General features: G+C 37.3%; 2 protein-coding genes across 3 annotated transcripts in view; both read right to left on the bottom strand.

Annotated features, from left to right (window-relative positions):
- The window catches only part of mfsd3 (major facilitator superfamily domain containing 3), a 29,968-nt gene extending 23,560 nt beyond the window's left edge, over positions 1–6,408 (bottom strand). Inside the window, exons 1-2 of one of the 2 annotated variants that reach the window (XM_056235222.1) lie at positions 6,280–6,408; positions 5,148–5,880 (exon numbers count right to left, since the gene is read on the bottom strand). In XM_056235222.1, the coding sequence (XP_056091197.1) occupies positions 5,148–5,838 (691 nt within the window). In that variant the 5' untranslated portion in view covers positions 5,839–5,880; positions 6,280–6,408. The remainder of the gene's footprint in view (positions 1–5,147; positions 5,881–6,279) is intronic. The other variant, XM_056235223.1, reaches the window with a different exon arrangement.
- A 726-nt stretch (positions 6,409–7,134) lies between these two features.
- Positions 7,135–11,437, bottom strand: anxa1a (annexin A1a). The gene is made up of 13 exons (XM_056235230.1): positions 11,337–11,437; positions 10,761–10,849; positions 10,416–10,500; positions 10,233–10,327; positions 10,034–10,147; positions 9,786–9,876; positions 9,411–9,490; positions 9,155–9,211; positions 8,985–9,078; positions 8,802–8,897; positions 8,429–8,487; positions 7,485–7,607; positions 7,135–7,320 (listed from the first exon to the last, which is right to left on the bottom strand). The coding sequence occupies exons 2-13, from the start codon at positions 10,839–10,841 to the stop codon at positions 7,267–7,269; spliced, it is 1,029 nt and encodes a 342-aa protein (XP_056091205.1). The 5' UTR covers positions 10,842–10,849; positions 11,337–11,437; the 3' UTR covers positions 7,135–7,266.
- Between the last annotated feature and the right edge of the window lie 5,256 nt (positions 11,438–16,693).

Genomic DNA, 16,693 nt, shown 5'->3' with positions numbered 1-16,693 from the left:
TACAAAATGCCAAAAATGATCATTGAACAGTTCAGATGCTGTAGTAGATCGGATTATATGTGAAGTCTGGACATGCGCTTCAGCGTTCTGTCTCAGTCTTTTTATTTTCCCCCTACGCTGCTTCAAACTAATTATTTTTTAAGCAGGGATTGAAAACAAACAACAAGGCTGCTTATTTATGTCTATAAATAATCTCAGAGCAACAATTGTCCATTTCACATGGGATTTCATTAGACATCCACAAAAACACAGCAGAAGAGTGGAGGCACTGGGAGGAGAAATGGGGGAGTTATAGAGAGAGTGGGGAGAGATGCTATATCAGTTAACAACGATAGATAATGGGGAACAGATGAAGACAAAAATGGACTACAGATTCAGGATGAGACTGAACAATTACAGCAAATAAAGAACTGTACAACAATCATACTACAGTGGTAGTGATTGAAACCCGATGAAAGATTTGAAGCTCCTTTTAAAAAGTTGTCTGCCACTGCATTTTATATATAAAAAAAGAAAACCTGTTAAGGATTACAATTAAACGGATAGTTCAAGCTAAAAAAAGAAAATTGTCATCTTGTTCTCATCCTCATGTTGGTCCAAACTTTATTTCTTCTATGGAAAGAAAAAGAGATATTTCTAAGAATATACTGGTTATTTACATGCAATTAAAACGAATAACGACTGGACCTGTCAAGTCTCAGAAAGGAAAAAAAAGCACCATAAATGAATAGACGTACATGTATATGATTATTAACAGAGATCTTTCCATCCAATGTGTTGATTAAAATCAGATTGAGCTAGTGACTTCATGATTTGTTCATGATATCATGACACCACAAGCACCAATACAGATGTTCAGACTATCCATGAATAATGATTCACTTTTTACTCGGTTCGTCACCCAAGGCTATCATGCTATTGTTAAAACTTGATAGCCCCAGACCTCAGTTATTTTTATTGCACAGAAAAGAAAGGCCAGGATATTATTTAAGTATTCAACTTTTGTATTCCACAGAAGATAGAAAGCCATACGGGTTTGGAGCAACATGAGCATGCATTTCAATGTAACGCCACCTGAACTAGATGGTGACTAAAGCCAACTCTACGATCCAAAGTCCCTAGAGTCTTCAGCATGGGAACAGCCTGAGGAACCTGAGTCCCTCCCAGTTCATGTAGGTCACTGTGCCGTGTGTATCTGCATCTGTGTGTACTTGAGCAGGTCACACAACTCCATTGTAAATGCTCCTTAACCAACGACAAGCTCCGTACCAAGTCTCTACGGACCTCTGAGGTTAGAATACGCAAAGGTCTAGGTTATTCCCTTTACGTTCTGGGACACTAATGTTCGGATGAAACAAAAGCATGGAGAAAAACCATGAGGGAAGATACGGTGGTAAGGATAGGGAACGGAGACGCATCCTATTCATAGTGTGATGTAAGCTCACATATCTAAACAGAATGCTTTTTAATGTTCACACCCGAGTTACACAATGGTCCAGACAATGGGAAAACAAGGTAGGTCAACTAAAAGACATCACATGCTTTACTCATCTTCTTCCTTGGAATTCTCTTTTCTCTATCACCCTCCACTCACACGCTTTTTCATCATACCCGATGCCCCCTGCACCCCACCATCTCGCTCGCTCTCTTTCACTCTCTCTCATAGTTGAGCATGTGGTGGTTGTTCATTAATTCATCCCCCCTGCAGTCCTCAGCGTTCCCTCTAGAAAATATTTGCCTCCTGCTCGCGTCACCCCTCCATCCCCCCTGCAAGCCCCTCCTTTCCCTGGCCCCTGCTGTGCTGGACAGAGGGAGGGCAGCATCAGGCGTTATACATGCATATAAGCATGTATGAGTGTGTGTTATGTATATATAGTTAGAGAAAGAGAGTGAAAGACAGAGAGAGACAGAGCAAAAGTGGTTTTCTACTCCCATTCAGAGTCCAATTTGAACCCCCCACAAGTACACTCCCATCTCCAGCTGGACTCTTCCCAGGGAAGCACCACGTCTGGCAAAATGCCAGCCCCCTCCATCCCATCGCTGTCCCTCCATCACCCTTTATCAACGCTTGGGCTGAACACATTTTGGTAACAACCTGTGATGCAATAGACGCTCTAGATGACATGCAACACCGTAAAGTGTGATTGATTTGACAACTTAGTAAGATAATCACATTATTCAACAATCCAATAAACATCTTTTTAAAATCTTGAAGTAAATAACAGGGAACTATAGTTTGCGAATTCCTATGTACTGTAATATATATGATCACACAAAGCTTTTGAGAAACAATCAATTAAAGTTAAATAAAAAACTGCAAACGACCATTTAAATGCATGGATTCTAAGACTTTCTATCTCCACTCAACATCAATGTGTGTTGATAGTTTTAAAGTTATTTTTATTGTCTTTTAGTGATATTTTGCAGATAAACAGAGCAAAACTATTTTTCGGAATCAAAAATTGTCTTGTTTCCCAGAAGAAAAAAATCATACTAATATTTCAAATAAATCAATGAGATGCAAATCTCCATTAGATAAGACTTGTTATCAGAGACTAAAAAGTTAGATTTTTCTCATCCCACAGGCAAATTGATTTTTGTTGTTGTTTGCTTTAAACATGAACTGCACAAAACTGTTAGATTTGTGCAAAAAAATATATTAAGATTTCTATAAAAAAAAAAAGACTATTTGTCAATGGAAAACAGAAAATAAACGTCTAATTCATGCATATTCTCTAAAACAAATCTTATGCAAAGTAAATGTATCTTGTTTGACAGATTTGTACATATTTTTACTGAACAATGAGACATAATACTGATTAGGAGAATGATGTTTTGCAGTGTACTTAACTAGCACACTTGTAAACGAAAGATGTTATTGCATTTGAAGTAATTTGTGTCATCCGAAGTGCTGTTTAATAATGATTATGATGATGATCAGGGGGAGAAACCTTATAAGACGGATTAAGAGTGGGGCTGCCGCTTGTCCTGTCTGATTTTGTCTGCTGGAGCTCATCCGATTACAGTGCCACCTCTCTCTCTTTGCCAGAGACACACATACCCATATACATGAACAAGTTACACAAAGCCTGGTTTTCTGATTAAATTGTTTAAAGTTGACAAAAAATATTGCACTCAAATGAGGTGACACAAAAAAAAAAAAACACATTCACATAAACACACAAATTCTGTTTTCGATGAAAATACCACAGACACAAAGAGACTAATCTGGACATAATCCCCTTCTGGTGCCAAACACCACATTCAGCTCATTGAAAGTGATTCATTAGCTGCTATTTATGCCTATATTCTTGATTCAAATCATAACATAGAAGTTAGGCTTGTAGTTAAATGCTAGCTCAAAGTTGAATGAAAGATTTCAATATCAGTTTCAGTTTCAGTGCAGACATTCTGAACACCTGGATGACCCAACTGTGTATGGTTTCCTGATGTTTAGCAGCTTCAAAGTCATAGAGAATAATGTGACAGCAAGGATGGAAAATGGCAAGGCTGCCATCTTGTGGCAAAACATTACCAGGACTGGCCATGAACTAAAAAAATTATATAGGCTATATATATATATATATATATATATATATATATATATATATATATATATATATATATATATATATATATATATATATATATATATATATATATAGTGGTGGCCAAAGTTCTTAGAATGGTAAATGTTTAAAAAAGTTTCTTCTGCTCACCAAGGCTTCATTTATTTGATCGGAAATACAGCAAAAACAGTAATATTGTGAAATATTTTTACAGTTTAAAAGAACTGTTTTCTATTTGAATATATTTTAAAATGCAATTTATTCCTGTGGTGGTAAAGCTGAATTTTCAGCATCATTACTCCAGTTTTCAGTGTCACGTGATCCTTCAGAAATCATTATAATATGATGATTTGATGCTCAAGAAACATTAATTATTATTACCAATGTTGAAAACAGTTGTGTACAATTTTTCTGGATTATTTGATGAATAGAAAGTTCAAAAGAACAGCATTTATCTGAAATAGAAAGCTTTTGTAACATTATCACTACCGTTCAAAAGTTTGGGGTCAGTACCAGTAAGAGTTTTTTGTTGATTTTTGTAAAGAAATTAATAATTTTATTCAGCAAGGATGCATTAAATTGATCAAAAGTGACAGTAAAGACATTTATTATGTTGCAAAAGCTTTCTATTTCAGATAACTGTTTTTTTGTGTTTTTTTTACTTTCTGTTCATCAAAGAATCCTGAAAAGAAATTGTACACAACTGCTTTCAACATAATAAATAATGAAATAATAATACATGTTTCTTGAGCAGCAAATCAGCATATAAGAATGATTTCTGAACCATGTGACACTGAAGACTGGAGTAATGATGGTGAAAATTCAGCTTTGATCACAGGAATAAATTACATTTTAAAATATATTCAAATAGATAACAGTTATTTTAAATTGTAAAAATATTTCACAATATTACTGTTTTGCTGTATTTTGGATCAAATAAATGAAGCCTTGGTGGGCAGAAGAGACTTCTTTTAAAACATTAAAAAATCTTACCGTTCGAATAATTTTGGCCACCACTGTATTATATATATATATATATATATAATCTGCTCAGTTTTAAGATCATGATCAGTCACAGTAATATGTTGGTGTTGTTGCTGTAGTTTTTGATTTATAACTTTCCCTCTGTCCCACCATTCTAACATAAATTAGTCACTTTCCTGCTTAATAACTTTAGGAACTTTACTTATAACTGTATAGTTATCACAGCACGAGCACATAAATAATATTTAACGTTTACAAATAATTGTATTAAAATAAAATGTATATATATATATATATATATACAAATATATTTTTAAATAAAAAATAGATTTTAATCAAATTATTTGTAAATGTTAAGCTGGAAAGTGACTAGTAAATCAACAGAATGTCAGAATAGTAGGGCAAAGTTATAAATGTTTGGGGGAAAATGGCAATCTTTTCTGGTGATGTAGAAACAACACACTTCACATTTACATATTAAACTGTCTGAATAAAATGTATTCAGTAGACAACTACAAAACAATAGGTTAGAGTCAACTTGTGTAAAACTAGTGTAAAAATGTAAATGGTGTCAAATTATGACAAACATCTTACCTAGCTTGTAAGTGAGGACGTAGAACATTGTCCATGTCGTTCCTGGCACAGACAAGAGCTTCCTCCACACCTTCCAGGGCTGCATCACATCCTTTGGCCCTCTCCGTCCTTCTCCCTGTCCCCGCGCCGACTCTCCGTCCAACACAGGGGCGCCCCACACAAACAGAGCAACACCACCGTACACACAGGCCAGCAGTGTGAACATCCAGCCCCAGCCTGCAACATCAATCACAGCCAGCAGCCCCCCTCCAGCAAACACAGACCCAGCTTTATACCCTACCACCTGCACAGTGTTCCCCAAACCCAGCTCCCCCTGCCCCCTGAGCAGCCGCACGGCCACCCCGTCAGCTGCAATGTCCTGCACGGATGCCAGCAAGTTCATGGCAAGCAGGGAGCCCGCTACAACCATGTACTGGACATCAGGTGAAATAGTAGCGCTCACCAAACAGGTGAGGGCCAGACCAGCCACCGTGCCCACCAACCAGCAGCGCTTGGTGCCAGTCCGGTCCACCAGAGGGGCCCAGAGCACCTTGAGCACCCAGGGGAAGTAGAGGATTTTGGTGAGGCTGATTCGGGTGAGGGAGTGACCGGCACCGCGCAGGTACACTGGGAGCAGGGATGACTGCAGGCCATATGGAATGCCCTGGATGAAGTAAAGGAGACCCAGAAACACCAGCTTGTCGTTCATCATCGAGAAAGGCGGGTTTGGGGAGCCTCAGCTCATGGCTGCACTCTGGAACGAACACAAGTAGAGGGTTTGACATGGACTTGTTAAGTATGCATTTTCCTCTTTAAACACAAACCAGCATTGCAAAGAGTGCTGAGCGTTTCATGCATTCATTCATTGCACATGTATTCATTCATGACACTGATATAATATCACACCTGGGTATACATGATAGAACATGTGCAAGAGTCATTAGATATCTTTTATAAACGTTCTGCAAACAGCTTTACACTGCAATTAAATCTTTGAGCATAAGAACGATTCATTCACAGTCCAAAACAGTCCATTACTGTCCACATTTGCTCTACTTGAAGGAGACTTTCGATTAGGACTAACGTTAGTCCGAACAACCGAAATGATACATATATCAATGTACAAATGACACAATTTAAGTACAGCAAATACCTTACTGTATTTCCAGGTAAATCTCTCCTTAACCCGCTGTGGTCAATGCTGCATATTATAACCTCTATTTTCCAATCCTCGTTACTTCCGCGGAAGCGCGTGACGTAACGTACTCCTTCAACCAATCAACAATAGCCCTCGATAGAGCCCCTGTTTCACAGCCAATAATCAACAGCGCCACCCGGTACTGCAGCGTACGCCAGGAATCACAGCAAGACTTGTCTTGTGCTGACATCGATCCGATGACACATTATAAAGAACTGTACTTTATCCCAAGTTCATTAAGTTTTAAAGATATCACGCCCTCTCTCTTAGTCAATATTTATCTATTTCCCACTTCTCATTGTTCCAGCCAAATATGTTTCTTCTGACACAGAGACAAGTTTGTCATATCCTCAATCTTTCGTGGTAGCCTAAGTTTTCTATACTGCAGGTAAGTTTACTTTATAAACCCAGTTTTATACATAATGTTTAAAGAATTTAAATGAATATAAGGCATCTAAAACAAATATGTGAGTTTTTACTTGAATCAAATGGTAATTTTGTCTATTAGCAAATTTACACATTATAAGTCAAGGGGACTGTTTACTTAAAAACTTCTAGGCACATTTTCCTCTCTGTAAATAGTAGGCACTTTGTTTTTTATGACAGAGACTGCACAGACTAAAAGGATAGATTGAAAAGATTCTTCAAGCACCAATTGGGGTTCCTCAGATTGCCACACTGACTGAACATTCTGGAGCACCCTTTTAAAGTAAACTTAAAGACTTGTATTGTTCACTAGGCTCTTTCATAGAAATTCATAGATGCACACCACATTAGAAGTGTTGCATAATTTACGCACACACACATATATACATTAAGAAAAGTTTTTATTTCTCAAAAACATTTTTTAATCCAATATGGTTGTTATACTGTATGGGGTGTATAATTCATATATTGATAGCTGGTGGGTCTTCATTTGTACACATTCATTGTTGGCACCAATTAATTGCCACACAAGGCTAGCAGGATCGCCTCATAATCTCCTTTGGTGTCATCCTAAAACAAACAAAACACACAATCTTTAACAATTGAATCTTTACAGGAAAGGACCACATATCACACTCACTATTTTGTGTTTATGTATTGAAGAGTACAATAATGACAGCACAGAATACAAATTCAAGATTTAAAATTTGCTAACTGAGATTTACAGTATTTACCTGGATGTCCTGGTAGAGACTCTTGCCAAACTTATTCTGATACTCTTGCTTGATTTTGGCCAAGTCAATCTCAGAGCGGCTCACCAATATTCTGGTCAAGATATTGCCTTTGTAACCAGAGCCCTGTGCAAACACAAAGTGAAGGCCTGTACACACCGGGACGAATATCGGCTCGCGTTATTCGTCAGCGTTTTTCAACGCGTTTTTTGTGTTCACACCCAAGCGATTTTCGCTGACGATGAGCCGAGTGAACACGCAAATTCATTCCCTGACATTAGATGGCGCTTAATGTAAAACAGAAATACCCCGGTCCACAAAGTGGCGCTGCGCAACTACGCTTCTGACACTCGCTTGTCACTCAGAAGAAGAGAGCAAGTTTGTCGCGTTTGTCATATAGTTCTTTATTGTCGTTGGTGTCTCTTTATAAAGACACCAACAAGACCAGCAGCTCTACATTCATCTAGCCTTGCATCTTCCTCGTCTTATTTCTTCCCGGCAGAGTATAGACGCTGTATATCTTCTTCGCCATTACGTATGTGTGCTCAGCAAGACCGTTTTGTGTTTGAGCGCCCCCAAGTTGTGTTTTACTGTAACTTCAGAAGCTCCAGACACGTGAGCAAAAGCGCCAATCTCATTGGTCGGATAGTTTTTGACGTGACGCGTCAAACCAAAAAAACGAACCCGAGGCGTTTTTTAAAAAATGACGCTTTTACGCGTGGCGTTTTACGCGTCGGTGTGCACACTCGCATAGGCGCCCTTTGTTTAGTCACGAGGCGTTAAACGTCGGCGAATAACGCGCGCGAAATTCGTCCCGGTGTGAACAGGCCTTCACACTGATGGATCTTGCTGCTGTATTTCCAACACATGCATAAAAGGTGCAATTTAAAATGTATGACTCTAGAGATATAAATGTATCTATCAATTATATGTCGAGTTACACTTGCCTTCATTGCTTTATTCAGTTTATCAGCAAAGAATGCAGATTTGTTTCCAGCACATTTTACTGTTGAAAAGATGACAAGTGACAGTGTTATGAAAACTTGAAAATATTTTTTCCCAGAAATGTCATGCAGCTTCTGTTTCATTGCTCAAAGCTTTCTCTTAAAATAACATTCTTGTCGTATTGTTGCATACAGTACAAAATAAACATTAAAATAGCATTCTTGTCATACTTTAAGAAAGTAATTCAAGTCTTGCAAGGTATGGTTCATCTAAGGCCATTCACAGAGAAGTTTGCAGTGACATTATTGAATGTCATTCCATTTTATAATGAGATATGTAAAGCTATAGACAGTCATGAAGGTTTCAGTGTCTCACCAACAGCAGTCAAGCAGGTCTCAATATCACCCTTCAACTCCAGATCAAGGGCTTTTGCAACATCCACTTTACTGTACTTGGCGTACTGCTGAAAAACTAAATTTAAAGAAAAAAAATGACATTATTAAGTGGATTAGAAGACAACTGCTCTACTTATTTTAAAAACAGGGAGGTCAACCATACTTTTCCTCAGCTGAGGAGCGTTCCGTGTAGTGAGGATGTCAATGAACACAGCGCAGTCTGTGCCTTTTCTTTTCTCTCCTGCCTCATACAAGGCCTACAGGCAAAATGAGAGTTCAAGAGAGATGTACATACAACAACCCACCACATATTATCAATAAACACTTGATTACCCTGGCATCTTTGTCAGCAAGGTCATCTTGCACAACCTTGTCTTCACTTCTGACAGCCTATGAATTCAAATGAAAAGAAAGTTTATTAACAATCCAATTCAAGTCACAAATCACTCTACTAGTGAATTGAGGTGCAGAATCAGATGTGCTCGATAAGACAGACATCCAAGACATGCAGTACTGGGATTGGGAGGGGCAGAATTGAGAAACACTACTAGAAAATGTAAGATGGATCATCTATGTAAGAAAATCCAACCTTGCAGAGAGCAAGTAGGGCATTCCTGAAGTCTCCACTTGTCTCAGACTTGATCGCCGCCTCTAGATCCTTTTTATAATCTATAAATGTAAGCCATACATTAATTTACAGATATACTCTACTCGGATACCATAAACCAGGGGTGTCCAATCCTGCTTCTGGAGGGCCACTATCTTGGACAGTTCCGCTCTAACACACCCGAACCAACCAGCCAAGCAAGCTCTTCAGGATAACTAGAAACTTCCAGACAGGCGTGTTGGAGCAGACTGGGGCCAAACTCAGCAGGGTGTTGGCCCTAGAGGAGCAAGATTGGACACTCCTGCCATAAAAAAAATATTTAAAAGACAACTGGCTAATAATTAGCATTAATGTTACCTTGTTTGAAAACTTGTTTAATCTCTCGGATCTCTTTATTGGTCCTAGAGGCCAGAATCTCGACAAGCGTCTCTTCATCTGTGCCCAAACCCTGGAGAGAAAAAGACTGAGTTATCAGGACGGGCGGGCGGGGGGGTAAATATAAAATAAAGGTAAAATAAAGTCCAGTAAATATTTTTTAAATATTCACCAAATACAGGATAAAAATGTGAAGTTTATCTGTATCTACAGTTGGGAAACAATGTTACCTTCATGGCATTTTTGAGCAGAGAGGCATCATACTGAGCAGGAGGCATCAACAGGCTCAGAACCACATCTTCCAGCTCACCATTAAGGGCAGCTTTCAGGGCTACATCTAGAGGCTGCACAGAGGAGAAGAGGTCATTTAGATGAAGGTGAATCCAGAGAGAAAGAATGTGTTCATTTCAGGTCCACTGAATGTAATACCTTGCCAGTCGCTTGCTGGTAAGCAGCCTTAATTTGCTGGCGCTGGGCATTGCTTCTGTGGACCAGTGTACTGATGATTGTGGGCTCATCCACACCTGTACACAAACATTTGTGTCAATAGAGCAAACAGATGCACAATGCACAGACATAAACGTGTTTTATAGATTTTCAACATATACCAACCTTTTGCCTTGATAGCTTTGTCCAGGACACCTGCATCTGCAGCCGCATTAAACTGAGCAAAGGGCTTCACTGTCCCCTGCCCCTCCTAAAGACATGAGAGCCACTTAATAAAATCCTTTAAACATAGCCTACATATTACTAGCCTACAAACTAACTAATAGCAGATCAACGTAAGAAGTCTATACAAATTCAAGAAGCAAATTTTAGGAAGGAAAGCAGAAACATTGAAGCACATGCCCTTTAACAGGATGGCTGTGACTATAATGGGGAGTGGAGTACATTCCTATCTCTGACTCATTCAGTCTGGTGCTGCTCAAATTTTCCAGAAAGTTATAGCAAACTTACTGTGATGTCTTGTACTGTGTTTGTGTTTTCTTGCATGCCCTGATAGGCAAGCTGCTCGAGAAAAGCACTGATGAAGGACATGTTGACACCTGTGGAACAGAACAGCCAAACCAACATGTTGGCATGTTAAAATACATATCAAAAAGCCGAATCCTTTAAAAAAATCAATACAGTTGTAGTTTTAAGGAATTAATCATATTTATACGTTCTCTAGCAGTTTTAAACTTTTGGAAGGACATGATTCACCAGTAAAACAGAAGCGACTGTCAAGCACAATCAAATACTGAAGACGACAAAAACAGTTTACAGAACCAGGATGTGGAGTTTTAGAGTTTAAAGTGTGCAAAGTTGGTTATAACTTCTTTAAGCAACTACATTACATTACTTTGTAGCATCATTTTCATTAGCATTTTTTTTTCCACTTTTCTCATTTGCATTATATTTTTCAGTAAACAAAACCAACGCTGTCATAAAAATGCAACAATTATATATTTCAATAAAACAAAAACGACAGCACTGTCGGGAGTAAGACGACATGTAAGAAATAAAGAAAATCCCAGTTCCTTACTTACTTACCAAGACCGAATGCACACACAGCCAGCGAGTAGAAGAAAAGTTTCAGCTGTAAGTATTTATACACAGAACCACACCTAGCAACATCAGCTTAACTCTTGCGCTATACAGTTGGGCGTTGTCTCGGCAAGTCTACTTTCCTCCGTCCTTCCCGTATTAAACATGGATTAAACACCCAGTTCCATTGTACGCAAAAAGAAAATATAAGGGATGCATAGTTTTTTTAATGGTATATTCATTCATTTATTTCCCCAAAAAAAATGCACATAAAAAAATAGTAGGGAAACAGCGCCTACCGTGCCAGACGGCGATAAAGTTATTTTAACGTTGACATTCGTAAGACATTCGGTTTCATTAAACTCTCAGCCCAAACCAGCTAAGATGTACACAAACAAGTGCCCTTCGCATAGCATAAGGCTTAATTTAAATACATAAAATATATATTAATTAGCTGGGAAAAAAATGTAACTAGCCTATATGGCATTATGATATCAAAATAATAGTAAAATGTTCAGAAAAATATCAATTTTATTGCCCAAGGCATTGTTTTTGGAATTAGCATTTCATATGTTTTATAATAATTTTGGAACTTTAAATGTATGCAATATTCTAATGTAAATCCATTAAACTACAACATAGTTTGGCCTAACAGTATAAAACCAACTGTAAATTACTCAGAATATTATTCCCTAATGCACAAGGCTTGTTTTTCAGATTATTAATCAGGTATCTTTTTATATACAGTAGGCTACTGAACCCATTTAAATCTAATAAACTACAACACTGTTTGACCTAAAGGTATCACATACATATGGAATAATATTCTGAGTAATTTACAGTTGGTTTTATACTGTTTGGCCAAACTGTGTTGTAGTTTAATGGATCTAAAGGTTCAGATAGACATGATCACATAGGCCAACTCACTTCATATTACTAATTGTTTAAGCAACCCAGCAGGCATATTCCTACCTGTATATTGTTTTCCATTGTCATGGTAGCCAGAATGAGTCGTAAAGAATAGCCAGCCATTGTCTTCTTACTTCATGCAACAGTTGAACCTGACATTAGGTGCATTCTTGTTGTTGTTGGGAGAGTGCCTTATAATTGGGTAATCATTGGTATTGGCATTTTATTTTAAGTATTTTATTTTGAATGTGTATCTGTGTATATGAATATGTACGTATGGATATTGTATGGTGTGTGTATATGTAGGCCTACTTACATACATATAGGCATTTATCATTATTATTGTTTTTTATTAGTTTTATTATTTACTTTATTTATTTATTTGTTACTGACTTGCTGGCATTGGGTGGGGGGTTGTTCTGTAAAATGTGAAAAGCTTTAAAAAAAACGTTTTAATGTCATTGCGGTTCTAGAGTCAGCTTTTCAGTCTCCTACAGTACTAGAGCACCTTGCTAAAAAAATAAAATAAAAAATACAAAACAACAACTGATAATAGACCAGCAGCCATGCAGCTTTTTCCCAGAGCATCAGACACAGCAATAAAATATATATAAAAATAAAAATTTAAATTCTAAAAATTAAACATACATACAAAAAGTAGCCTAATAGAAAAAATAATCAGGATTCAGATTCAATTTGTTTTATCAAATAATGTATTCCTTTATTTATTTTCCTGTTATTTCATTTATTTATGCTTTATTTCTGCAGGTTTGGGCCTCCATATTAAATACCCTTTGCTCTGGAATATATTTTTTCTCATGAGGAGAACAACTGGAAATGCTATTGCGAAAAGTATGCAATGTGAATACTCTGGCTACACGCCATCAAGCATGCAAGATGGAGGCAGTTTGCACAATTCTTGGAAGCAATTTAAGTGAAGCTTTTTATTGCATTTATTTACTGTACGCAAATGTTGTTTTTTAACTATGGTTGAGTTATGATAGCACGATCACCTTGAACAGCTAGTTAATTAATTGAATTTGTGAGAAAAGGGCATTGGATAACAAACAGAGACGGGCAATGCTTCTGAGTTTCTAGTTCTCCTGCATTCCTCGATAGATACCCACTAACTGACTGCAATGAGGCATCTTACCTATCTATTTACATTCCTAGGACAAAAGGTTGACTGTTGGAAAGATACAGCCAGTAATTGCTGTTTTGTGAATGCAGACCTGTCTGTGCACGCATATGGGATGATTTTAGTATCAAAATGATTAACACGTGCAAGCACACTTATCAATGAACTTGATACATGTTGCAGAAATGTTTTATCCATGCCTTTCAACTTGTGTGTGCAAAATTCAAAATTGAATGAATGTGAAGCAATTTGTACAAATAGAGACATTTTTGTGAATACAAATGTTTTCCTTTGTATTAGTGTATCATAATTTGCACATGCAACACAGAAGACGTGCATGTGTGGATCAGGTGACGCGCGTGCATTCATTGACTCGATTCATTGAGTCGATCCTATTTGATTCATTTGGATTTTGAGACTTTCATTTCGCGGGTTTCGCCTTGCACGATCCACACACAGCTGTCTGAGAAAAGCTGCTACCACTAGATGGCAGTATTCTGCTAAAACAGACAACGGCAGCATAATCAAGCGTTCTTCCGCATTTAAGACGCTTAATGAGAGTGATATTGAAGCACCAAATTTAGTACACAATAATATAGGCCTACCCTATTAATAAAGCATACTTTATAGAGGCAAACATTACGTCAGATTATGAACAACACCCATAGAAAACCATTATAAAACGCTTAACGTGCAATCGCGCGTTGCATGTTCAGTAAGGTGTATTGGCTACTGAGTTTAAATATCACCGTCTTACTGCATTGACGTTAAGCTTTTTCTTTATAATATGCTCTATGGGAGGAAAACTATATAGCCTACAGACAAGAGACTACATGAACGCAACGCACGGCGTTTCAAGTTAATACAATTTTCCTTCCTGTTAAAAAAAGGTGAAATTTCGCAGTTGCGTTCATATTATATGCTTATTTTTATCTGACTACACATTGTGTACATAGTATACAAGCAGGAATTTGAAAATGTCTGTTTTTAAATATTAAAGACGATTTTCGCAGTAGGCTACATTTGTTTTCCCTTGACCCTTAAGCCATAGGCTATAGTCTTACTATAGCACGATGAGTTTTAACAATATGCAACCATTGTATATCGACATGAAATATTAATTGAAAATCAACTGGCGTAGCGGGCCTGTAGCTGCATATTTCTACACGAGAATGCTTTGACGCGCTAACCACAGCTCATGATGCACAAGGGAACGTCTGCCAATTCCACTAACTGCGTTAAAACCACTGATCTATAATGTCATTCTATATAGATCAGTGGTTAAAACGTATAATTTGTTTTAATTCAAATTACTTTTTAAATTTAATAACAGACATTTTCAAATTCCAAAGCTCGTAGAAGGTTTCTGTAAGACTGACTTACAAGTAAAATTTGGACAATACTTCCCTTCATGTAGCCTGTATTCTGCAGAAAAATACTGTAGTTCACCAAAAGGGTTTTTTCATGTTCAAAATGGTTGTAGTATGTTCAGTGACTAGACTGGCTTACTACAGGTGAAATTGCCCCAATAACTCCCTTCATGTAGCCTATTTAGTAAACAATTATTATTTTATAAAAAAATTACTGTAATTAACCAAACGGGTTTTTGGTGACTTACTACAAGTGAATAATGTAAAATTTCACCTGACTTGTCACTAGGAACGTACTACAACCTTTGGAACATGAATAGAAAAACAATTTACAGTAAATTAAAAAATTGTAGGCTACTGTTCAATCGAGATATTGGCTGGACATAGTACAGTAACAGTAGGCTAAGTCAGTCTGCCCACTAGACTTCCAAGGTTATAATATAACCTTGGAAATATGTTCATTTGAATGAATGACTGGACGTTTATATTTTTTTGACTGTGAGTGGAGTTTGCAGATGGTCCCTTTATAAAATGAGGCGAATATCAAACTTCACTGCACTCTCGGACCGGTTGCTCTCCCATTCACATGCAAAGTTAAACGCAACTGCAGAATTTTTATTTCATGTTAAGCTTTTTCTTTTTAACAGGCTCGGGAAGGAAAATGTTATTAACTTGAAACGCCGTACATTGCGTTCATGTAGTCTCTTGTCTGTAGGCTATATAGTTTTCCTCCCATAGAGCATATTATAAAGAAAAAGCTTAACGTCAATGCAGTAAGACGGTGATATTTAAACTCAGTAGCCAATACACCTTACTGAACATGCAACGCGCGATTGCACGTTAAGCGTTTTATAATGGTTTTCTATGGGTGTTGTTCATAATCTGACGTAATGTTTGCCTCTATAAAGTATGCTTTATTAATAGGGTAGGCCTATATTATTGTGTACTAAATTTGGTGCTTCAATATCACTCTCATTAAGCGTCTTAAATGCGGAAGAACGCTTGATTATGCTGCCGTTGTCTGTTTTAGCAGAATACTGCCATCTAGTGGTAGCAGCTTTTCTCAGACAGCTGTGTGTGGATCGTGCAAGGCGAAACCCGCGAAATGAAAGTCTCAAAATCCAAATGAATCAAATAGGATCGACTCAATGAATCGAGTCAATGAATGCACGCGCGTCACCTGATCCACACATGCACGTCTTCTGTGTTGCATGTGCAAATTATGATACACTAATACAAAGGAAAACATTTGTATTCACAAAAATGTCTCTATTTGTACAAATTGCTTCACATTCATTCAATTTTGAATTTTGCACACACAAGTTGAAAGGCATGGATAAAACATTTCTGCAACATGTATCAAGTTCATTGATAAGTGTCCTTGCACGTGTTAATCATTTTGATACTAAAATCATCCCATACTCGCATTTATGAACAGGACTGACCTAACACTGCCCAAACTGATGACATGTTCTCTGCCTTTTACATTTGTTCAGTATTTCCCCACACCTTTTATTGTAAACCTTTAGTCTTGTAAACTCTTTTGACAAGTAAATCCATCTACTAGGAATTTGTGAAGTTCAAACATTTCTGCCTAACATCCGCTTGCACAAGCATAGTTGATTTACTAAATGTGATCTCCATATTGGAGCATGATTTTGAACACTTGCACAACTCTGAGAGATCAACTGGGTTTATTCCAACAAGTGTAACTCACAGCTCTTGACAGCAATTTTTTTAAGCATATTAAATCCCTGTAATATTTTACAAAGGGAATGAACTGGGCCTACTGTGTTATATTTTCTATGCCTTCAAACAGGACAGATGACTGTATACACACTGTATAAAAATGTTAAACCAAAAATAATGGGGAAATGCTACAATAAAAAACAAGTAATTGATATAGGTTACCTGTCCATAAATATGGAAGCATATGGGTAGCAATA

The sequence above is a fragment of the Rhinichthys klamathensis genome, unplaced genomic scaffold (assembly GCF_029890125.1).
Source record: "Rhinichthys klamathensis goyatoka isolate OS25496 unplaced genomic scaffold, OSU_Roscu_1.1 h1tg000417l_1, whole genome shotgun sequence".
NCBI classification, from domain to species: Eukaryota; Metazoa; Chordata; class Actinopteri; order Cypriniformes; family Leuciscidae; genus Rhinichthys; species Rhinichthys klamathensis.
This window is presented reverse-complemented; position numbering and strand designations above follow the sequence as displayed.